Below are 25,092 nucleotides of genomic sequence, written 5' to 3' on the forward strand. Positions count from 1 at the left end.
TTTACCTACAATCCAGGAGGGTCAATTTATGACTACCGTGGATCTAAAGGATGCGTATCTACATATTCCTATCCACAAAGATCATCATCAGTTCCTAAGGTTCGCCTTTCTGGACAAACATTACCAGTTTGTGGCTCTCCCATTCGGGCTAGCCACTGCTCCAAGGATTTTCACAAAGGTACTCGGGTCCCTTCTAGCGGTTCTAAGACCAAGGGGCATTGCAGTGGCACCTTACTTGGACGACATTCTGATACAAGCGTCGTCTCTTTCAAAGGCAAAGGCTCACACAGACATCGTTCTGGCCTTTCTCAGATCTCACGGATGGAAAGTGAACATAGACAAAAGTTCCCTGTCTCCGTCGACAAGAGTTCCTTTCTTGGGGACAATAATAGATTCTTTAGAAATGAAGATTTTCCTGACAGATGTCAGAAAGTCAAAACTTCTAAACGCTTGTCAAGTTCTTCATTCTGTTCCACGTCCTTCCATAGCTCAGTGCATGGAAGAAGTAGGGTTGATGGTTGCAGCAATGGACATAGTTCCTTTTGCGCGAATTCATCTAAGACCATTACAACTGTGCATGCTGAAACAGTGGAATGGGGACTATACAGACTTGTCTCCAGTGATTCAAGTAGATCAGAAGACCAGAGACTCACTCCGTTGGTGGCTAACCCAGGACCACCTGTCCCAGGGAATGAGTTTCCGCAGACCAGAGTGGGTCATTGTCACGACCGACGCCAGTCTAGTGGGCTGGGGCGTGGTCTGGGACTCCCTGAAAGCTCAGGGGTTATGGTCTTGGGAAAGAGTCTCCTTCTCCCGATAAACATTCTGGAACTGAGAGCGATATTAAATACTCTCAGGGCTTGGCCTCAACTAGCAAAGGCCAGATTCATAAGATTCCAATCAGACAACATGACGACTGTTGCTTACATCAACCATCAGGGGGGAACAAGGAGTTCCCTGGCGATGAGAGAAGTGACCAAAATCATAAAATGGGCAGAGGATCACTCCTGCCACCTATCTGCGATCCACATCCCAGGAGTGGAAAACTGGGAGGCGTATTATCTGAGTCGTCAGACATTCCATCCGGGGGAGTGGGAACTCCACCCGGAGATCTTTGCCCAGTTGACTCAATTATGGGGCATTCCAGACATGGATCTGATGGCGTCTCGTTAGAACTTCAAGGTTCCTTGCTACGGGTCCAGATCCAGGGATCCCAAGGCGACTCTAGTGGATGCATTAGTAGCGCCTTGGACCTTCAACCTAGCTTATGTGTTTCCACCGTTTCCTCTCATTCCCAGGCTGGTAGCCAGGATCAAGCAGGAGAGGGCCTCTGTGATCTTGATAGCTCCTGCATGGCCACGCAGGACTTGGTATTCAGACATGGTGAATATGTCATCGGCTCCACCATGGAAGCTACCTTTGAGACAGGATCTTCTAGTACAAGGTCCATTCGAACATCCAAATCTAGTTTCCCTTCAGCTAACGGCTTGGAAATTGAACGCTTGATTTTATCTAAGCGTGGGTTTTCGGATTCTGTAATAGATACTCTGATACAAGCCAGAAAACCTGTAACTAGGAAGATTTACCATAAAATATGGAAAAGATATATCTGTTGGTGTGAATCCAAGGGATTCTCATGGAGTAAGATCAAAATTCCTAGGATCCTTTCCTTTCTCCAAGACGGTTTGGATAAGGGATTATCAGCGAGTTCTCTAAAGGGACAGATTTCTGCTTTATCTGTCTTATTACACAAACGACTGGCAGCTTTGCCTGATGTTAAAGCTTTTGTTCAGGCTTTGGTCAGGATCAAGCCTGTTTACAGACCTTTGACTCCTCCCTGGAGTCTGAATTTAGTTCTTTCAGTTCTTCAAGGGGTTCCGTTTGAACCTCTACATTCCATAGATATCAAGATGTTATCTTGGAAGGTTCTGTTTTTGGTTGCTATTTCTTCTGCTAGAAGAGTTTGAGTTATCTGCTTTGCAGTGTAATCCGCCCTATCTGGTGTTCCATTCAGATAAGGTTCTTTTGCGTACTAAACCTGGTTTCCTTCCAAAGGTTGTTTCCAACAAGAATATTAACCAGGAAATAGTTGTACCTTCTTTGTGTCCGAATCCAGTTTCAAAGAAGGAACGTTTGTTACACAATTTAGATGTAGTTCATGCTTTAAAGTTCTATTTAGAAGCAACAGAGGATTTCAGACAGACGTCTTCTCTGTTTGTCGTTTATTCTGGCAAGAGGAGAGGTCAAAAAGCTACTGCTACCTCTCTTTCCTTTTGGCTGAAAAGCATCATCCGATTGGCTTACGAGACTGCCGGACGGCAGCCTCCTGAACGCATCACAGCTCAGTCTACTAGGGCTGTGGCTTCCACATGGGCCTTCGGGAACGGGGCTTCTGTTGATCAGATATGTAAGGCAGCGACTTGGTCTTCCCTGCACACTTTTGCCGGATTCTGCAGATTTTATACTTTTGCTTCTTCGGAGGCTATTTTTGGGAGAAAGGTTTTGCAAGCCGTGGTGCCTTCCGTTTAGGCAACCTGATTGGCTCCCTCCCTTCATCCGTGTCCTAAAGCTTTGGTATTGGTTCCCAGAAGTTATGGATGACGCCGTGGACCGGACACACCAATGTTGGAGAAAACAGAATTTATGCTTACCTGATAAATTACTTTCTCCAACGGTGTGTCCGGTCCACGGCCCGCCCTGGTTTTTTAATCAGGTTTGATGAATTGCTTTCTTTAACTACAGTCACCACGGCACCCTATAGTTTCTCCTGTTTTTTTTTTCTCCTGTCCGTCGGTCGAATGACTGGGGTGGGCGGAGCCTAGGAGGGACTATATGGACAGCTTTTGCTGTGCTCTTTGCCATTTCCTGTTGGGGAAGAGAATATTCCCACAAGTTATGGATGACGCCGTGGACCGGACACACCGTTGGAGAAAGTAATTTATCAGGTAAGCATAAATTCTGTTTTTTATATTTAAAGGGACAGTACAGTAATAAAGTGCCTTGTTTCCTTTTTTTTGTTTTTTTTGTTGCAGTCATGGAACAGGATCCTGCTTCTATGGACAGGTGCCTGCTTTGTTTAGAAAATCATATTGTGCCACCCTTGCAATTTTGTTCCTCATGTATAGAGAGGACTTTAAATATAAGCTCTTTGTTTCTGAGCCAACAGTCTCTTAGGATCATGCTGTTCAGGCAATGCCACAGTTTTCTCCTCAAACGTCCCAAGCCTCTATGGCATCACATGCAGTGCCCTGCGGTTCCTCTCAACCTCCTGGAGGAATTTATTTGCAAGCAGAAATTGCTTTGCAGGTATCTTCTGCAATATCTGCAGCATTAGCTGCTTTTCCTATGCTAAAGGGAAAACGCAAGAGGAAAATTAAAGATTCAGATAATAAGGTTTCTGCTCCTGCTTTGGCTAACCAAGTTGCCCTCTCGCATACGTCTGATGAGGAAGATATGTCGGTAGCCTCTGAGGGTGAATACTCAGATTCAGACAGTATCATTCCTTTATCTGATGCTGAAGTTGTATCCTTCAGATTTAAGCTTGAACACGCTCGTGTACTGTTAAAGGAGGTTTTGGCGACCCTGGACGACTCCGATACTCCTGACTTTGTCAACCCTAAAACATCTAGTAAATTTAATAGATACTTTGATGTTCCTTTCTCTGTGGAGGTGTTTCCTGTTCCAGACCGTGCTATGGAGATTAATACACGGGAATGGGAGAAGCCATTGATACCTTTTTCACCGTCTCCGGTCTTTTTTAAAAGATGTTTCCTATTGCTGACTCCATTAAAGAGTCATGGCACACGGTGCCTAAAGTAGAAGGGGCAATTTCTACTTTGGCTAAGAGAACTACTATTCCTATTGAGTATAGCTGCTCCTTTAAGGATCCAATGGACAAAAAGCTGGAGGCTTATTTGAAAAGGATGTATGTTCATCAAGGTCTCCAATGGCAACCTGCAGTGTGTATTGTCACTGTGTCAAGTGCGGCATCCTATTGGTTCAACGTCTTGTCTGATTTTCTTAAGGTAGAGACTCCCTTGGAAGAGATCCAAGACACGATTAAGCCAATTCCTTTATTTCTAATGCTACCATGTAGGTTATTAAACTGGGAGCTAAGATATCTGGCTTCGCTGTGCTAGACGGAAGGGCATTGTGGCTGAAATCTTGGTCAGCTGATGTTACCTCTAAGTCCAAACTTCTGGCGTTTCCCTACAATGGTAAGACCTTGCTTGGTCCTGGTCTGGCAGAAATAATTTCTGATATCACGGGTGGAAAAGGGTAATTTCTACCGCAAAATAAGAATAGACCTAAAGGACGGCACTAATTTTCGTTCCTTTTGTAACTTCAAATGAAAGTTTTCCTTTAACTATTCCAAGCAGGAACTGCCCAAGTCTTCTTGGAAACCCAATCAGTCTTGGAACAAGGGGAAGCAATTCAAGAAACCTGCAGCTGAGTCTAAATCAGCAGGAAGGGTTCACCCCCGATCCGGGATCGGATCAAGTGGGGGGGTAGGCTTTCTTTGTTTTATCAAGCTTGGATAAGAGATGTCCCAGATCCCTGGGCTGTGGACATAGTATCTCAGGTTTACAGAATAGAAATCAAGACCTTTCCTCCGAGGGGCATTTTCCACCTCTCAAGATTATCTGCAGACCAGATAAGAAGAGAGGCATTCTTGAAATGTGTTCAGGATCTTTCCTCCCTGGGAGTGATAGTTCCAGTTCCTGTCCAAGAAGAGGGCCTTGGTTTCTATTCCAATCTGTTCGTGGTTCCCAAAAAAGAGGGAATTTTCTGACCTATTCTAGACCTCAAGTTTCTCAGAGTACCGTCTTTCAAGATGGAAACTATTCGTTCCATTCTTCCTTTAGTCCAAGAGGGTCAGTTCATGACGACCATAAACCTAAAGATGCGTCTCTTCATGTTCACATTCACAGGGATCATCACAAGTTCCTGAGATTCATCTTTCTAGACAACCACTTTCAGTTTGTGGCTCTTCTGTTTGGCCTTGCCACAGCTCCCAGAATGTTCTTGAAGGTTCTGGGGGTTCTCTTGGCAGTGATCAGGTCTAAGGGAATTGCTATAGCGCCATACCTGGACGACATTTTGGTTCAGTGATCTTGTTGTTTTTTCTACGTTCCCGTGGTTTTGATGGCGTCTCGGAGAACGCCAAGCTTCCGAGGTACGGTTCAAGGTCAAGAGATCCGCAGGCCGCCCTGATAGATGCTCTGGTGATTCCTTGGGTTTTCAGTCTAGCAAACCGTTTTCCTCTGTTTGCTCTCCTTCCACGAGTCATTGCTCGTATCAAACAGGAGAGAGCATCAGTAATTATAATAGCCCCTGAGTGGCCTCGCAGGATCTGGTATGCAGACCTAGTGGAGATGTCATCTCTTCCACCTTGGAGGTTGCCTCTGAGGAAGGACCTTCTGACTTGGGGTCCTTTCCTCCATCCAAATTTTTTTTATCTGAAACTGACTGCTTGGCGATTGAACATTTAGTTCTGTCTAAGCGTGTTTTTTCTGAGTTGGTCATTGAGACCTTGATTCAGGCTCGTAAGTCTGTTACTAGAAAGATTTACCATAAAGTATGGCATAAATACCTTTATTGGTGTGAATCCAAGGGCTACTCTTGGAGTAGGGTCAGGATTCCTAGAATTCTGTCTTTTCTCCAGGAAGGTCTGGAGAAGGCATGTCAGTCAGTACTCTGAAAGGTCAGATTTCTGCACTATTTTGTTACATAAGCGTCTGGCGAATGTTCAATCTTTTGGTCAGGTCCTGGTCAGAATTCGGCCTATGCTTAAAAGGACACTGAACCCAATTTTTTTTTCTTTTGTGATTCAGATAGAGCATGAAATTTTAAGCAACTTTCTAATTTACTCCTATTATCAAATTTTCTTCATTCTCTTGGTATCTTTATTTGAAATGCAAGAAAGTAAGTTTAGATGCCGGCCCATTTTTTGTGAACAACCTGTGTTGTTCTTGCTGATTGGTGGATACATTCATCCACCCACCAATAAAGTGCTGTCCAGAGATCTGAACAAAAAAAAGCTTAGATGCCTTTTTCAAATAAAGATAGCAAGAGAATGAAGAAATATTGATAATAGGAGTAAATTAGAAAGTTGCTTAAAACTGCATGCCTTATCTGACTCACACAAAAAAACTTGGGTTCAGTGTCCCTTTTAAGTCTGTTGCTCCTCCTTGGAGCCTTAACCTTGTTCTTAAAGTTTTATCTTGATATTAAGTTATTATCTTGGAAGGTTTTGTTTCTTTTTTGCTATCTCTTTTGCTTGGAGAGTTTTGGAACTCTCGGCCTTGCAGTGCGATTTGTCTTACTTTATCTTTCATGAGGATAAGACGGTTCTTATATTGGTCTCTTCTTATCATAAAGAATGGCTGTCGCACAACTTGGATGTTGTGCGTGCGCTAAAATTTTTGCTACAGGCGACTAAGGATTTTCGACAGTCTTCTGCCCTGTTTGTTTTCTTAGGAAAGCATAAGGGTCAGAATGCTTCTGTTACTTCTATTTCTCTCTGGTTGAGAAGTATAATTTGTTTTGTTTGAGACTGCTGGTCAGCAGCCTCCTGAGAGAATTACAGCTCATTCCACTAGGGCTGTCTCTTCTTTTTGGGTTTTCAATCATGAAGATTCTGTGGAACAGTTTTGCAAGGCGGCAACTTGGTTCTCTCTGTATACTTTTCCAAATTTTATAATTTTGGTACTTTTGCCTTGGATGAGATTTCTTTTGGGAGAATGGTTCTTCAAGTGGTGGTGCCTTCTGTTTGGGTCTACCTATTCTTGTTCTTCCTCCCTAGTCATCTGTGTCCTCTAGCTTGGGTATTGGTTCCCACTAGTAATTGATCACGTCGTGGAGTTACCATATCTTAGGAAAGAAAACAAAATTTTTGCTTACCTGATTTCTTTCTTTCTAGATATGGTGAGTCCATGACCCCCCACCCTTTTATTTGACAGTTATTTTTGAATAGACCTCAGGCACCTCTATACCTTTGTGTTGTTCCTTTTTTCCATTTCCCTTCAGTCGAATTACTGGGGTTTGTGGGAAGGGGAGTGATTCTTAAAGGGACATGAAACCCAAAAATATTCTTTCATGATTCAGGTAGAGAATTCAATTGTAAACAACTTTCTAATTTACTTCTATTATCTAATTTGTTTAATTATTTTGGTATAATTTGTTGAAAGAGCAGCAATGCACTACTGGTTTCTAACTGAACACATGGGTGAGCCAATGACAATCAGTATATAGATGCAGCCACCAATCAACAGCTAGAACCTAGGGTCTTTGCTGCTCCTGAGCTTACCTTGATAAATTTTATAGCTAAGGATAACACGAGATGGAAGCAAATTAAATAAGAGAAGTAAATTGAAAAGTTGTTTAAAATTGCATTCTCTAACTAAATCGTGATAGAAAAATGTTGGGTTCCATGTTCCTTTATTAGCTTGGCTGTGGTGCTCTTTGCCTCCTCCTGCTGACCAGGAGTGATATTCCCACTAGTAATTGATGACGTTGTGGACTCACCATATCCAGAAAGAGATACATTTATCAAGTAAGCATACTTTTTTTTTTTTTTTGCAGCAGCATACACATGTATCCTGTGAGGGTTGGTGCGCTCAGTATTTAAACACCATATCTGCACAGAGAACTGGAGGTGGTGTTTATTACTTCTAAGGCAATTTGTGTCATACAAGTCACTGCTGAGAAGGATATGTGCGTATGCCACTGAAAAACAGTAATAACTTTTACTAGAAGCATTTTTGCTAATGGAACTATATTGCAAACATGCTTCTATTTCAAATTGAAATGCACCCATGCACATTTAATTTTTGACCTTACTATCTCAACGCCTTCACTACCAGGAATTTCCTAGAAAAAATTGCCCAACGTGTCGGAAATGTTTTAGCATTTTTGCTATCACTCCATTTAAAAAGAATTGGAGCCTTTTTGTTGTGTTGCTTCTCTGGTATCCCCTTTGCTCAGAAATATCAGACATGCATGGCTTTGCCATTGCTTTTTGATAATTTGAAGGGGTCAATTAGTTAGCTGGTAAGGGTCATAGTACTGTTATGTAGATATTAGTCCCCCCCACCCCCAACAGCTCTCTTCCCAACCCCATCCACTCTCCTCACCATCGTCTTAGGTACTGGTAGACAATCTGCCAGTAGGAAGTTTTAGGGCTTCTTTTTTTTAATTCATTTTAATCAATCCCTCCTAAACAGCTCTTTAACCCTCCCCCAATAATGAAATGCACCATCTTAGGTACTGGCTGCTGTCTGCCAGTACCCATTTTATCTTTTTTATTTATTTATATTTAGTAGCCACCTCCCCATTCCAAACTTTTTTTTTTCTGTAGTGCAGTGCCCCATCCCTCCCTCTTAAAAAAATAAATAAAAAAAAAATAAAAAAAAATTCTGCAATGTGTGGCCGCACCCACTGCCTCTCCTCTGCTGGGTCGCCCTTAGCTGGCACCAATGGAGATTGTTAGTAACAAAGAAGTTGTCTGTAATCTGCCACTCTGCCCTCATATGGTAACAGAGCACCGATCATGCTCCGTTACCATATGAAGGCAGATGCTGGAAGACTACAAACAGTAGCTCTCGACGATTACTTGACAAACGAGAATGCTTGGGCTTCCAGCTTGTCAGACGTAGATCTACGTTATGAGTACGATGGGCTACTTACCACACGATGATGTAGATCTACTTCCAGATGGGTAAGGGTTAAGTCTATTTCCTCTGCTGTGGTTACGTGGGGCTAGTACAATTTTTACACAAAAGCAAGAGGTGTTTGTTGTCCTTATAAATCTGCTTGCTTTAAATCAGAAATTATTTTTAATGCAAGGGGCATTCAGAAGTGTAATTCTAGCGTAGACTATTAGGATGTGATAGGCTTATTTAATGGATATTTTAAGTTCTCTGTTTATATATGTGACATATCTAGCCAATCATTTTTCACTTCTCATTACTTTGTTTTTAGACGAAACTGCATTTTAGCAGACGAAATGGGCTTGGGGAAGACTATCCAGTCAATCACCTTCCTGTATGAAATATTTTTGAAAGGCATACATGGTCCATTTTTGGTTATTGCTCCACTGTCAACAATCCCCAACTGGGAACGAGAGTTCCGCACGTGGACAGAACTGAATGTGGTAGTTTATCATGGAAGCCAAGCAAGCCGCAAAACCATCCAAATTTATGAAATGTACTTCAAAGATTCCCAGGTACAAAATGGAGCCCATTGTGTGTTAAAATATGAATTACTGTAAATGAAGAAAACCATGCTTGAGAATGATGAATGTTTTATAATTTTATTCAATACTCAATGAATGCTCATTCATTTTATTTAAAAACATGAAGAATGTTGGCTCTTGGATGTACTATTGACTACTCATTACTTCCCATGATTCACTTTAAAGGCTTATGTCACTGCTACTATAGTCATGAGTCATGATGAGTTCAGATGGAATGAGTAGTTATCCATTAGTATGGAAGTCAGATTGTACAGAATTTAGTAGACAAAAGCGTAAAAAATAAATAAAAAATGAATGTTGGAGTTATGTAGTTTTCTGTTGAAGAGCAGTAACGGTCAGGTGTGTGTGACTGTGTCTCTTTGTGTGTGTGTGTGGGGGGGTGTCTTTCTATCGCTCTGATTACTCTTTGTGGCAGTAGTATCAAAATGTTCTGTATTTTGAAATGTTATATTTTTCTGTAATTGAAACTGCTATCTTGCTCAGCCTGACAAACTAATGATGTTTTTCACCTTTCCTAGGGCAAAACAATAAAGGGTTCCTATAAGTTCCATGCTATCATCACCACCTTTGAAATGATTCTTACGGACTGTCCTGAGCTCAGGAACATTCACTGGCGATGTGTGGTTATTGATGAGGCTCATCGGCTAAAAAACAGAAACTGCAAGCTGTTGGAGGGGTTAAAGATGATGGACTTGGTGAGCTATTTGTGTATTAGTGTTTTTTTTTTTTTTTTTTTTTGCTATTCATATCTTGTAACTTCTGCTACCAACAATTAGGTTTTTGGCATTTCTTCCATTAAGTAGATATTTTTTAAGTTTATACATTTCCTGGATATTATACTCCTATTTCTGTAGGTTTTTCCCCCCCAGTGATTATCATCTTTGTATTCTGGTGCTGCAGTGTGTTAATGTTCTGCTGCATCAGTCATTTAGACAAGAGCATCTTGTGAGTGAGCGACAGGAGGTGCCACGTATGACTGCTGAATCAGCACAGGCAGACTCAGAGGCTAAAGTTGGAAGCAGCATCTGTTGTGCTATAATAATGAGAGAAAAAAAACTCCAAACCCTTTATTTGTGGCCATTGGCATGGATTTGCTGCTCTAGTACAGGGCAGGGAAAATATCTGAAATATAGGTCATATTTTATTTTATGTTGTCTTTTATTTTGTCATTTCTTTGAGAGAGATTTTTTTTCTTCTTCTTCCCAATAGATGTTTATCAGTATTTTTGCACTTTAGTTTATACATAACGCTATCTTTAATTGACAGTTTTAGGTTTCTAATACAGAAAATTATTTTATTTTTTAACTTAATTTGGGAATTTTTAAAATGCAAGTGAAGATCTATTCGCTTCAGACATCCTACACCGTATCATTTGACTTGGGAAACGCACACTATATTTAATGATTTTTTTTTTAACTGGACATTTTAGTGGAATAATAACATGCTGCGATTCATTGGAGCAGGTTAGTTTTGCACTGCTGACAATTTAGCATCTTAACTCCTGCAGAGGGGTTAAATATATAGGCAAAGTCCCAATCAGAAGCTGCAGAGAATTGCTGGTCCCAAGCATGAAACAACCATGAGCCAATAGGCCACTTTAGTTAAAGGGCCATAATACCCAAATGTTTAAACACTTGAAAGTGATGCAGTATAGCTGTAAAATGCTGGCTAGAAAATATCTCCTGAACATCTCTATGTAAAAAAGAAAGATATTTTACCTCAAAAGTTCCTCAGTAGCCACATCCCATTGTAAAGGATTTCTAAGCAGCATTTTAGTGTGTCTGTCCTGGGACATCTTAGGGGATGAGTCTCGTGAACTCTCATATTATTTCACCAATCGGGTAAAGGAAGCTTACTATGAAATCTCATGAGATCACAGTAAGAGTTCATGACCTCAGCACTGTTGATGCTGATTGGCTGCTGTTCATTTCTTCATTTATTTTTTTTATTTTTACCTGCAGCTGGGAGCAGGTGAAGTATAACTTTTTTACACAGAACTTACTCTGCTGAGCTGAGGAAATTGTGAGGTAAAATATCTTCCTTTTTTACATAGAGATGCTCAGGTGATATTTTCCTGTCAGCTTTTTACAGTTATACTGCATCAGTTTCAAGTGATTTAGCATTTGAGTATTATGTCCCTTTAAGGTATGGGCATTATTTGGGGTTTTGTTAGTAAAACAAACAAGTTCTGGAAATGGATGCAATATACAGTTTTTGGCAACGGCTACATTTAAGAAAAAGTTCAACATACTAATATACACATATATTTGTGCATGGCACTTTTTCTCAGATATATCCAGTGCCAAAAATAGCCAAATGCTGTATATTGCAGCCATTTTCGTGATTAGTTTCACTGGTTAATAACAAAGCCCGAAATAATGCACATGCCTACTGTAGTCACATGACCCCACCAATGCGTGTTGCTCAAGGGCAGGACTGTGTTTAAAGGGAAATACTCATGCTTAATCACTTGAAAATGATGCAGCATAATTGTAAAAAGCTGACAAAAAGATATCACCTGAACTTCTCTATGTAAAAAAAAAAGATATTTTACCTCAAAATTTCTTCAGCTCACTAGAGTAAGTGCTGCAGGAACAGTTATACTTCAGCTACTGTTCAGAAGTAAACTTCCTTAAACTGAAAGGGAAATAACATAACTGTGCCTGCACATGCCAGATGCACACTCCTTTGCAAGGCCTGGGACTACTATCCTAATTGGTTGCTTAAAGTCCCTTTAGAATGGAGGGTGTGTAGACGAAGGACATTTTGAGGTAGAACATCTTCCTTTTTTACATAAAGATATTCAGGTGATTTTCTAGTCCACTTTTTACAGCAATGCACTATCACTTTCAAGTGCTTCAACATTTGGGTGTCATGTCCCTTTAAGTGTTTAACCCCTTTGTTTGTGTTGAATACATAATTTGTTGGTAGTACTAAAATGATGAGCAGGGTTTGCTCTATAATGTCCTTTTTGAATGGATATTTAAAAAACTAAACAACCCCCCCCCCCCCCCAAAAAAAAAACCCCACATATTCAACATGTTTATACTTTATATTATGGTACCGTGGTATTCTTTTTGAGGTAAAAATGAAAGGGTTAATTGCAGCAAGTAGTTGAAATCTGTTTTCAGTTGTGTTAATCTATTTAACTGCACACGAAAATAATTTTATAATTACTGCAGCAAACAGATGCACTGTTGTATTATTTCATTCAGTTTTAATTTAGATTCCAAACAATAAAATTATAAATGTAAAACTTGCCAGATTTTGAAAAACAATCTTGATTAAAGAGATGGTAGATATTTTACCAATATAAAAATTCAAAGAATATTGTAGTTATTTTATGCCTGCTTGATAAAATCAGTTAAAGGGATACTGAACCCAAATTTTTTCTTTTGTGATTCAGATAGAGCATGCAATTTTAAGCAACTTTCTAATTTATTCCTATTATCACATTTTCTTCATTCTCTTAGTATCTTTATTTGAAAAGCAAGAATGTAAGTTAAAGGGACACTGAACCCAATTTTTTTGTTTCATGATTCAGATAGAGCATGAAATTTTTTTTTTTTTCTCCAAAGAGCTTTATTGAGAAATAAATCAAACAACATTAATAAAAAAAAACAGACTTTGCAGACAGTGGTACAATATTATAAAGTGTTCATGCAAGGAGTCCACAGATCCTATAAATCCCAATTAGCTCCATGTCTAAATTTTCAAAAAAAATTCTTATAACATGTGCGATGTCTTACATCCGAAGACACCGTGCGAATATTACATAATACTTAATATATAATCATATCCACAATATAAATATAAAGATTAACAACCTACCCTAGTGCACTGCCAAGCAAGGTAGGTACTGTGTCTTCACACCGTTGTTGGTCACAGATCCAAGAACTTATTTGCTTCGGGTCCAGAAAAGTTAGTAATGGCAAAGAAGAGAAGAGAAAAGGGGTGAGGGGGACAAGAAGGGGGGAAAAAAAAAAAAGCCCAGAAACCACCTCTAGGGTCACGAACACCTCTGACCCAACTTTCATCCCTCAGCGGGGAGCTCCCTCCACAGCTGCAATAACATCTCCAGTTTCGAGATCTTTACATAATGAAATTTTTCCAGCAAAAGGATATTCTGTACATTTTGTCTCCATTCCTCTAATGTAGGAATTTGAGCTGATTTCCAGCGGAGACGAATCAGATTTTTTGCCCCAGTCAACATCAGCATCAAAAGTGTCTTTTTTAATGGGTTCTGTATTTGATCTGAAAAGTGAAATAGTAATGCCTCAGGTGTTTTTGGGATTTCTAACTCTAGTACTCTCTGAATCTCACCCCAGATAGAGGTCCAAAAACCCTCTAACAGTGGGCAATCCCACCAAATGTTCAAAATCGAGCCTGTCTCCCCACAACCCCTCCAGCATTTATCAGAAACTCTGGGATATATTGTTTTAAGTCTAGTTGGCGTTAGGTACCAGCGGCTCAGCAATTTATAATGAGACTTCTGTGTTCGTGCCGAAACCGACAGGGTCTTTACAGCTCGGAAAATCCGCTGCCACTCCTCGTCTGTGAACTCTTTTCCCAGTTCCCTATGCCACATCCTAGTGTAACTTGGTAAGGGACCATTTGTTGGTCGCACTAGCAAAGTGTAGATGATTGAAATGAGATGTCTGGATGATGTATGTTTTAGGCACAATGATTCAAACGGTGTAGGGTCCCTAAAAAAACTGTGTTTTGCATTTGTGTGTGTTGATATAGTGCCCAATTTGTAAGTAAGCAAACCAGGGAACCAGAGAGTCTGGGTGTTCTGCCAAAATCTCCTCTCTCATCTTAATTCTCCCCATTGTCACAAAACTAGCCACTCGATTAGGGAAAGATGCAGTTTGAGCCGTGGGCGGTCCCACCTGCAGAGGCAAATCTGGATTCCCCCACAATGGCGTCAGGGGGGAGCACTGAGTGGAAATATGAGAATCCACCCGGGTCGTTCTGTCCCACAAGTTGAAAAGTTCAGTTAACAACGGAAATTTCTGTACTTGAAGTGGTCTTCCTTTACTGCTTATCCATAAGAGGGGGTGCCAGATCCCTCACCTGCAAGATGTCTCTGTCTACTCTAATCCAGTCTTTCTGTGAGTTTCCCTGACACCACTCCACAACTCGTTGTAGTATCACCGCTTTTCTATACAGCCTGTCAGGTAATTCCCAATCCTCCTGCATCTCTTGGAAGTATCATGGTTGCTCTATTGATCCTGGGCCTAACCCCCATCCAAATGTATTCCTCTATTAATCGCTGAAGTGCATTTAAGTAAACACAAGGAAGCGGAATGGGTAGTGTCTGGAACAGGTATAATAGTCTAGGGAGCACATTCATTTTCACTACACCTATTCTACCTCACCACGAAATTGTCTTGTGTTTCCATGATGATAGATCGGCAGCGATCTCCTTCTTTAATGTCACGCAATTTGCCTCGAATATATCAGATATAGAGGTTGTCAGGTGCACTCCAAGATATTTTAGCTGTTTGTCATTAATTTGAAATGGGCTATTGGCTCTTAACCACTGCTTAACAGATGGATCCATTTCAACCCCCAAGATCTCTGACTTAGAGGCGTTGAGTTGGAAATTGGAGGCCTCACCGTATCTGGCAAACTCCTGCAACAAAGCAGAAACAGAGTTCTCCAAATCTGTCAGAGTAAATAACAGATCGTCTGCATATAACATTATCTTATACTCTCTGTCACATAACCTGTACCCCCTGATTTGACAACTGTCACGAATGTTACACGCCAACGCCTCCACTGTGATGGCGAACAACAGTGGAGACAAGGGGCACCCTTGCCTGGTTCCGTTGGTAATGAACAGTGAATCAGATAGGATGCCATTCACCCTAACCCGCGCATTTGGCTCGGAGTAGAGGCAGAAAACTGTCTTAACAAACCGTTCTCCAAAGCCCATCTTCTCCAGTGTGCATCTAAGGAACTGCCAGCTCACCCTGTCAAATGCTTTTTCAGCATCTGTGGACAGTAGGGTGAGCGGCAGTCCCTCCCATTCCGAATGTGTGATTAACTGTAAAACCTTAAGGGTATTGTCCCTGGCTTCCCTGCCTGGGACAAATCCAACTTGGTCCGAGGCAATCAGCCCGGGCAGAAACCTGTTAACCCTGTTTGCCAGTGTCTTAGCTAGTATTTTCACGTCGGTGTTTAACAGTGAGATCGGTCTATAGCTTTGCGGCACATCCGGTGCTTTACCCGACTTAGGAATCACTGTTATATATGCCATCAACATGGAGGGCGGTAAGGCCTCCATATCTGGCAGGGCATTAAATAAGGCTTGCAGGTGTGGCAGCAACTCTGTCAGAAATGTCTTATAGTATTTAGCTCCTAGTCCATCAGGACCAGGACACTTCCCTTTAGGCAAGCTCTTAAGAGCTTCCTTTATTTCCTCTTGAGTCAAAGGAGATTCCAGGAAATCCACTGCTTCCTCGTCAAGAGCTTGCAAATGTGTATTTCTGAGATATTCCCGCGCCAGATGACGCTGCGAGAGCGCATCTAAAGACTGGGCTCGAGTCAGAGGCCTTAGATTATAGAGGCGACTATAATAGGCACGAAAGACTTCTGCGATTCCAGGGCTATCCTTATGAACCTTATTTTTAGCACCCTTCATTGAGTAAACATATGACTTAAGTTGGTTTCGCCTAAGGGTCCTCGCCAGTAGCTTCCCTGCCTTATCACCACCCTCATAATACTTTTGTTTAAGCCAAATCGCTATGTTATGATTCTCGTCTTGTAGTAGTTGCCTAAAGTCTAGCCTTGCCTGATTTAGGTTAACTTCACTTTCAGTACACCTAGGTTTTTTTTTATGTTGTTCTTCTAACAACATGATCCTACTCAGTAACTGGTCATATTTCTCCCTTTTTAATTTCTGCAATCTAGCTCTGTGTTTTATAAGATGGCCTCGAATAACACTTTTATGTGCTTCCCACACAGTAGTCAGTGGTAATTCGTCTGTCTCGTTAAGTTCAAAGTAATCTGTCAGATGAGAGGAGACGTCACCCACCACCTCAGAGTTTCCCAAAAGGGCATCATCTAGCCTCCAGATAAAAAAGGTAGCAGGTGTTTCAGGCCACAGCATTTCAAACGAGATAGGCGCATGGTCTGACCATGTAATCGGAGCTATATCACTACGCCTCACATATTCAATCCCTCGAGAATCAGTAAAAAAAATAATCTATACGGGAATATTTTTTGTGTGGACTAGAGTAAAACGTAAACTCTGCCTCTGTAGGGTGTAGTGTTCGCCAAATATCGTGCAGCAAGTGATTTTTAAGTATCATGTTAATGTGTTTCAGTACTTGGTGTGGTACACTTGAAAGGCCATTAGAAGTATCCAGTTTTGGATTGAGCGGTGCATTGAAATCACCTCCCAGTACTGTAATTCCCTTGGTATGTTCCAATAGTTTACTCGAGAGTGCCTTAAAAAAACGTATGTTGTGCAACATTTGGGGCATACACATTAATCAGTGTTGTTTGTATACCGTGTAGTAAGCCTACCACTATAAGGAATCTCCCTTCCCTATCTCTCACAATATCTTGCACCTGGAAAGGTACTTTATGGTGTAGCAAAATCCCTACTCCATTCTGTTTACGTGGGCCCGATGAGAAAAAGGCTACTGGGTATCTATGGTTATGCCGTTTAGGCTCCTTTTGTTTGGCAAAATGTGACTCTTGTATGAAAACAATATCACCCTGTAATTTATGTAGTTCCCTGATAACTATCGAGCGCTTACCCGGGTTATTTAGGCCCTTTACATTGATAGATAAAAATTTTAGAGGGTGGGCATGAGACTCACTTCTTTGAGGGGCCATTATAACTGACAAAAAAAAAAAAAGGGGGATAGAAGGAGTAGAGGATATAAAAAGCAAATGAAGATAAAGAAAAGAATAAGATGTGGATCCCTTACAAACTAAGATCCCAGGAGTATCAGGTAGTTACCTCACTACCTAGAGTGTGAAAAGCTGTCAATAATAATGCAAATACAATAGACCAACAAATAGGTGTATGGAAATATATATCAGCTATGGCAATATCACCAGGCCTTATAGTAGACCAACACGCCCTTTACTAGGCTTTACTCAGAGGGAATATGCCCATAGCCGACCTATTGAAAAAAATTTTCTTTAATATAGAAGACCAAATATATCTTCTTTTCACAGCGACAAGACATTAAAACATTTCAAGTATTGCTATTATTACGCTGTGGATATTTAACTAACATCAACATTTAAAAACAATTAAAACAATTAGAACCAAGGGGATTATATTAGATCAAGAAGTGACCGCCCACGTAAACCTCTGAGCCGCCCCATCTCGATCCACATAACATCGCTCACTCTGGGCAAGTCAATATTGTATACATAAGAACATTAGCATCAGTAATATGAATATAACAGTTTTTCAGTAACCTCAACACATTTATAGATAACACCAAAGAATAAACCGAATTTTCCGGCAATACGCCTATACTCCTAAAGGAAATAACACCAATTTGTAATCATAACATTCTATTAGAGCTCACTGATCATCTCTGAGCTCATAGCAACTGAGTCCTAAATATGTCCTCAAATTGAGAAAGAGAAAAATAAACTAAAATTCAGTTCTTGAACTCTGTAATATATCATTAGGATGATGTCATTTATATGAACAGGTCTCTTCAGTTTAACATCCCCGAAAGGGGAGACTCAGAAGGCACTCTCAGGGTCTCTTACCTAGCCGTTCAGGTCCAGCATCAGTCCACAGCAGCATTCAAGGGTGTATTTTGTGCCATATCTGGGTGTGGCACTTCAATATTCAGTGTTGAGCAAAACATTTCCAGGTCTGGAAGTGACCGGTATATTGCTGTCTTATCTCCTCTCGATGCCACTATACAGGTAGGGAAACCCCATCTATAAAGAATATTATTTTCCTGCAGGACGGTTGTAAGAAAGCGGAGTTCCCTGCGCTTCTGCAAGGTTGCGGGACATAAGTCAGAGAAAATCTGCAGGGAGATTCCTGCGTGTTGGACTGGATGTTTATTTCTACTGCAGCGAAGTAGCTCTTCTTTGTCTCTGTAATTTAACAACTTGAGGATCACATCCCGTGGCGGTGCCTTCGGTGAAGGTTTGGGGCATAGCGCCCTGTGGGCTCTTTCTATCACAACTTCAGGAGCTAGTGGGGTACCTTTGATTGTTCTGAAGAGGTCCTGCAGGTAACCCTGCAGGGCTGATGGGTTAATTGACTCCGGGATACCCCTTATTCTTAAAGCATGAAATTTTAAGCAACTTTCTAATTTACTCCTATTATCAAATTTTCTTCATTCTCTTGGTATCTTTATTTGAAATGCAAGAATGTAAGTTTAGATGCCGGCCCATTTTTGGTGAACAACCTGGGTTGTCCTTGCTGATTGGTGGATAAATTCATCCACCAATAAAAAATTGCTGTCCATAGTGCTGAACCAAAAAAAAAAAGCTTAGATGCCTTCCTTTTCAAATAAAGATAGCAAGAGAACGAAGAAAAATTGATAATAGGAGTAAATTAGAAAGTTGCTTTAAATTGCATGCTCTATCTGAATCACAGAAGGAAAAAATGTGGGTTCAGTGTCCCTTTAAGATGCTGGTCCATTTTTGGTGAACAACCTGGGTGGTTGTTGCTGATTGGTGGATAAATTCACCCACCAATAATCAAGTGCTGTCTAGGGTTTGAACCAAAAATTTGCTGACTCCTTAGCTTAGATGCCTTCTTTTTCAAATAAAGATAGCAAGAGAGCGAAGCAACATTGATAATAGTAAATTAGAAAGTTGCTTAAAATTGCATGCTCTAGCGGAACCCATGTTTTTCTTTTTTTGTGATTCAGTGTCCTTTTAAAGCAGTGTTTCCCAACGTGGTCCTCAAGTACCCCCAACAGGTCTGGTTTTCATTATAGCTGAACCAGTGCACGGTGAAGTAATCAGCTGATCAGTAACACCATGGTTACTAACCTGCTCTCATATATCAGCTGATTATTTCACCAGTGCTCTAGTTCAGCTATAATGAAAACCCGGACTGTTGGGGGTACTTGAGGACCACAGTTGGGAAACACTGAGTTAAAGAACCAGTAAATACAGTGTATTTGCATAATCAATAAATACACGGAAAAAAAGACAATGCAATAGCACTTAGTCTAAAATTAGTAGTAGATTTTTTTTTTTCTGACAAATTTCAGTTATGTCTATTTCCACTCCCCTGTATCATGTAAAAATTCATCAGCCAATCACAAATGCATATACGTATATACTGTGAATCATCAAAGTTTAATTTTGACTTGAGTGTCCCTTTTAACTGAAATGGGTTTACGGCTGCTATGTTGCTTCATTTAGAATTTTTCACATCATGGATGGTGTATTGGTTTAAATATTGTATTTTTTGTAAAGTAGTGTCTGGTTCTATGCTTAGGAACATAAAGTGCTGCTAACAGGAACCCCTTTGCAAAACACTGTGGAGGAACTTTTCAGTCTACTGAACTTTTTGGAACCTGACCGCTTCCCTTCAGAGAGCAACTTTATGCAAGAATTTGGGGATCTGAAGACAGAAGAGCAGGTATGTAAATGATTTCAGTCTGTTTTCTTTTGGTGGTGTGGATGAAGAATATACTGGAAACTGTTATATATTATATTCACATCCTTCACCATAATGAAAAAACTTTAATACAAGTAATAGGCAATTGCCGGTATCTTCATATATGTTTAACAAAATTACTTTGATAGTATATGTAATTATGTAGGTCTCTATCTGTTTATAACACTCTAGCTCTACTTTAACAATTATTGGTTTCTCTCACTCTTGTAGATCTGTACTGGTGGGTATATGGCTTCTGGCTACTGGTGTAAGCTGAAACTTCGCCCAGAAGTCACGGGTTGGGAACAATTTTACATATACCCCTTATGTTTGCTTAGCCTAACCTGCCTTTTAAATAGACAAAAACTGATGTTCTGCCAAAACATATTTTGTTTATTTTGCATTCGATAAAGAAAGAGAAAACTTTATCATGATACATCTATGCTCATTACTGTAATGGTCAATTTACTTATTGCCTTTGTTGGGACCCTGTCTGAGAACTTGAAACGATCAATGCATACAGCCATGCTTGTACTCTTGACAGGATTATTTGTGGATTTTCCCTATTGGATTTGTGTACTGTAGCTGACCCCATCCTTGTTTCCCTCACTTATGCAGCTTGAACATTGTCGTGAGGCAGACTAGTCTCATCTGTATGAATAAAGGTGTTTTGGTTTGAATCCGCTTATGGAAAGATGGACTCCTCCATTCCCACACTTTTTTTTTGTGTGTAAATATTGGTTTGTCATGCTTCTAGCAATTGCAAATCTCAACTAAGAGAAGCTTCCTGTATCTTCAGGCAGACATTGATCCTAGAGTGATTTTTTTTTTCGACTCATATTCTGGGTAATTTGGACTTTCACTAAGATTTCCTCCATTGGTCAAAGTTCATTCCAGGGAGTGGTTGATTGGAAATGGATCAGATGGCAGCAAGGGAAAACTACAAGTTTGCCTGCAACTAAACCAAAAGTATCCATATGCCTTTGTCATTGGATCAATGCTAATAGAGTCTTAGATCAGACTAGTTGATCTTCTGCAGTGATTGAGAAGATCATGCAGGACAAAGTGTTAGTCTTCTGAAACTTGCCTTCCCCAAGAGAATATTTACTTTTCAGATTTAGTTCTTCTGGCAAAACAGTTATTTACTTCTTACTTGGGTTTTAAAACCCCTCTGTTTCATTGTCTATTCCTATACCTAGTTTTAAAAGTGCTTATGTTGACAGCTTGGCTACTAAGCCCTTAATTATCAAGGATAAAGTAGTTTCTACTTTATCTGAAGGCCTTTAAAGCTGTTAAATAAAAATCTTGGATACATATGGCAAATAGTCTAGAGGCAGAATTATTTTTTATATTGGAATTACTCAGAATTTTCTACAAAACGACAATAACTTTGCTTAAAAATTTAGGTTTTCTCAGTTTGTCATGGAACCCCTGATAATAATGTCTAATAAAAAATGGGTTTATCCTCAAGTATAAATGTTTTATTTGATCGGGACTTAAGTTGGTAAATAAAATAAAAAATGACTTGTTAAACTTTTTTTCTTTTTTTCTAGGTACAAAAGCTTCAAGGTATTTTAAAACCAATGATGTTAAGACGTCTCAAGGAAGATGTGGAGAAGAACCTGGCTCCAAAAGAAGAAACCATTATAGAAGTAGAACTGACAAATATTCAGAAGAAATATTACCGTGCTATACTTGAGAAGAATTTTAATTTCCTCTCTAAGGGTGGGGGAGGAGGGCATGCAAATGTACCTAACCTTCTTAACACTATGATGGAACTCCGAAAATGCTGCAATCATCCTTACCTTATAAATGGTAAGTCATTTTGTGAATATATTACATCTCCTTATACTTTTATATTAGTTTTGGTACAGAAAGAGGTATATAGTATCAGCCCTTTTCAAAGTAGGGATCTTATGGTTAGTCAGGTCAGAAGATCATTTTTTAAAAAGATTTTATCTGTACATGTTCAGTTCTTTCCACTGCTTGTGTGATCTGCATGTTTTAAAACTTTTTTTTTTCTTTTCTTATAACTGTTCTTCTATATAAATATTATATTTTTAAATAGAAAGAATTCAGTGAATGGTCTTTGACAAAGCAATGTGTGAGATGCTAATCAAACATAAATTTTGTCTAAATGTTTTTGACTTCTATATAAGAACCATGTGACACGTGATATTTTAAAGTAAGAACCGATTGGAGGTAAAGGTTAGCAATTTCAAGTGACATTTTTTTATTTTTTATTTTAAATGTTATTTGTGTCCCTTAATCTTGTTATTTGTTTGAATTTTTTGTATTCTCCTAAGTTTCTATACAGTAACAGGCCATTTTGTTCCTTAGTTATCCTAGCTTTAAGAATGTTCTTACCTGGCATACTCTGCCGAGGTTAGTAACGGTTATATATGAGCTGATACAGTAACTACCTAAAGGCTCTTTAAGATTGCTTTATTCCCCACAACCATTTTTTCCACCCATTTAGTGACTTTATTTGTCCATAATTGTCCTCAGCAGAAGAGATTAGGTAAATAAAATTAAAGTTTCAACATGGTGGTTCATATTATAGAATCTAAAATGTTTTCCTTTTTTCAATATTTAGCTCTCATTATAATATATCTACATACTAATTCTCAGGTTCATCTTTTAGTTTGCTTATATTATATTCATCATTATAATAATTTAGGGACTGAATTATTTGTTCCATCTAAAGATGTTTATATAAGTCTATGTATAGTGGTTCAAACTACTAGTAGATGGCAGTAATTTTTTTTAGGAAACCTTGCTACCAGTATTTGTCATGCTCTGAATAGAATATTATGTATTCCTTTCTGAATGGAAAATTTAGATCAGTTGCACTTATAACCTTTTAAAACATTTTAATTTACAGAGAACAAGTCCTGATTGTTTGGATTTCAATGACCACACCATGTAAAGTGGTTAGCGTAATGGTCTCAAAACCCCTTTTATTGAATTCTCAAGGAATTAAAAACGAAATAATGCTTCCTTTCTAGTTCTGATTAAGATGAATTTAAAGAGGCAGCCAAACTGGAAAAAACAGCCTTACAAGAGACGTTGCGCATTCTTGTTAAGTACATGCTTTATTCATCTATGGGCTCTGAATATAACTTCAGGCTAATTAAACATTCACTCCTTTTGACTTTGTGTTAAAGGCCCAGGTGTGTTGTTTAGACAGCTTGCTTTCAAAGTCCTTATTTTACCCTTTTACCACAGAGATCTCGAGTAGCTGCTGCTAGTAATAAAAGGTGAATAAGTATATGGACAGGCTCATTAATTCCGGTTTTAGCTGACGAAGCATCACTTTAGTGTTATTGAGTTTGACTTTGGTACACAATAATGATACAGACTCAGGTTTCATCTTTGTGTTTGAGCATAGCGTTGTCAGTAGTGAAATAATGAATTATCTTGAAATAAATTTACCTGTAACTTTCATGTCTTGATCGGCTCTTGAGCCATAATAGAAAGTGACTTTTGTTTTAAAATAATAATAAAATATATGATGTGTATATGGTCATGCTTACTTATACATACTATCATTATTTTTTTTTATCATCCTTTGTTTTAAAATCAACAAGACTTGTATGTTTAGATTTTCAAACTGATGGATTTTACTAGTTTACTGTGCATTTGGGAATCTGTATGTATGATAATTATAAAATAGAGGAAATTATTGGAGACATTTAGGTAAAAATTCTGAAGTTTTGATGAAGGATTTAGAGTGAATTTGTCTCCTGTTGTAATTGTTCTGTTAATGCCACAAGTTACTTCACTCTCCAGACGAATAGGATTCATTTTTCCCACTCCTATTGTTGAAGATTGAAACATTTTGTTTAATTTAAAAGGGTCCATTCTTCTAAAAAGAAAAAAAAAAATCTTAAATGTTAAACTTTCTAATGTGGAAAAAAAAATACTTTTAGATTTGTGAGGTTTTGTTTCTGTCCATCAATAAAGTTGTGGGAGTTGGCCACAGCACAAACATGCATTTCCTCTTTTGCTTTAACATGATCTTTATCATTAAATTAAAAAAAAATAATAGCATTCTTGTCCATGTACATTATAGAAAACAGGGTCATTAAACAATTTGTTAAAATGATAAATAATTATATATATATATATATATATATATATATATATATATATTAGGGTTGCCCCGATACCATTTTTTTAAGACTGAGTACAAGTACTGATACCAATTACCGATACTTTTTTAAGTCATGTGACCGTGTCCCAAGCACAATACCGACTAATGAGTTAAGATAGCTTCTTTATAATTATGAAGAACTGTAACTCAAAAGACACTATGTAATAATAAAACCGTTTTATTTGCTTGTTGTCACAAAATTGTAAAAACTCGTAGAAATTTCACAGAACATGTTTATATATAAAAATATTACAATAAAATATATTCATAACAACAACAACAATAAATAACAAATGTAATATCACAACCAACCAAAAGTGCAATACAGTAAAAAATATACCAGTGCACTGTTTAAACATGGGGAACACTATGGGCTAGCTTACATTTGACTGGTAAGCTTTACCAATGCTCTCATTGCATGTCCAACTCCATTAAAGTCTATTGAGTTATAAATGTGAACAGAGCATTGGTAAAGCTTATATATCAACTGTAATCTAAATCTAGTCCTATTATTGTAAGATGTGTGTTCATAGGAATTAACTTAATTTTTCCTATGAACACTCTTCCTGCAATTATATAAGCTAAGGATGTTCCTCAGAGTACAGTATGTTTTGAGCATAATTGTGCAAGATAAAAACTAGCAGTATAACAGGCAATCTAGCAATTATAATCATTTTTCAAAAGTTAGTGGCAAGTTCTTTTTAAGGAACAGAAGCATCTCTGTATGTTCAGCTATACGTCTGTTTCTGCTATCAGTAATGTCGTTTGATGCTAAGCTGAACAGTCTTTCACTTTCAGCACTACTGCATGGGGCAAAAAGATAATTTTGGGCCATTTTAGCCAGAGCTGGAAATCTCAGTTTATTATCTGCCCAGTACTTCAGGGGTTTGTCTGAATGAGGAACAGTGATCTCTCTTACAATAATACAATACAACAACAATTTGTATTGGCCGAACAGAAGTGAACCATTTTTAGTTGAGTCTCCACTACAGCTTAAAATTAAATGGGAACTTGCAGTTTAAAAAACTCCAAGATAGCGTATGGGTAGGAAGTGGAGGTATCGGT

General features: G+C 39.0%; 1 protein-coding gene across 1 annotated transcript in view; it reads left to right on the forward strand.

Annotated features, from left to right (window-relative positions):
• CHD7 (chromodomain helicase DNA binding protein 7) overlaps positions 1-25,092 on the forward strand; it is a 309,908-nt gene that overhangs the window by 229,919 nt on the left and 54,897 nt on the right. Inside the window, 4 exon segments of the mRNA XM_053715068.1 lie at positions 8,983-9,226; positions 9,775-9,951; positions 19,710-19,853; positions 21,425-21,686. Of these exon segments, the coding sequence (XP_053571043.1) occupies positions 8,983-9,226; positions 9,775-9,951; positions 19,710-19,853; positions 21,425-21,686 (827 nt within the window).

Source organism: Bombina bombina, chromosome 5, assembly GCF_027579735.1.
Source record: "Bombina bombina isolate aBomBom1 chromosome 5, aBomBom1.pri, whole genome shotgun sequence".
Taxonomy (NCBI): domain Eukaryota; kingdom Metazoa; phylum Chordata; class Amphibia; order Anura; family Bombinatoridae; genus Bombina; species Bombina bombina.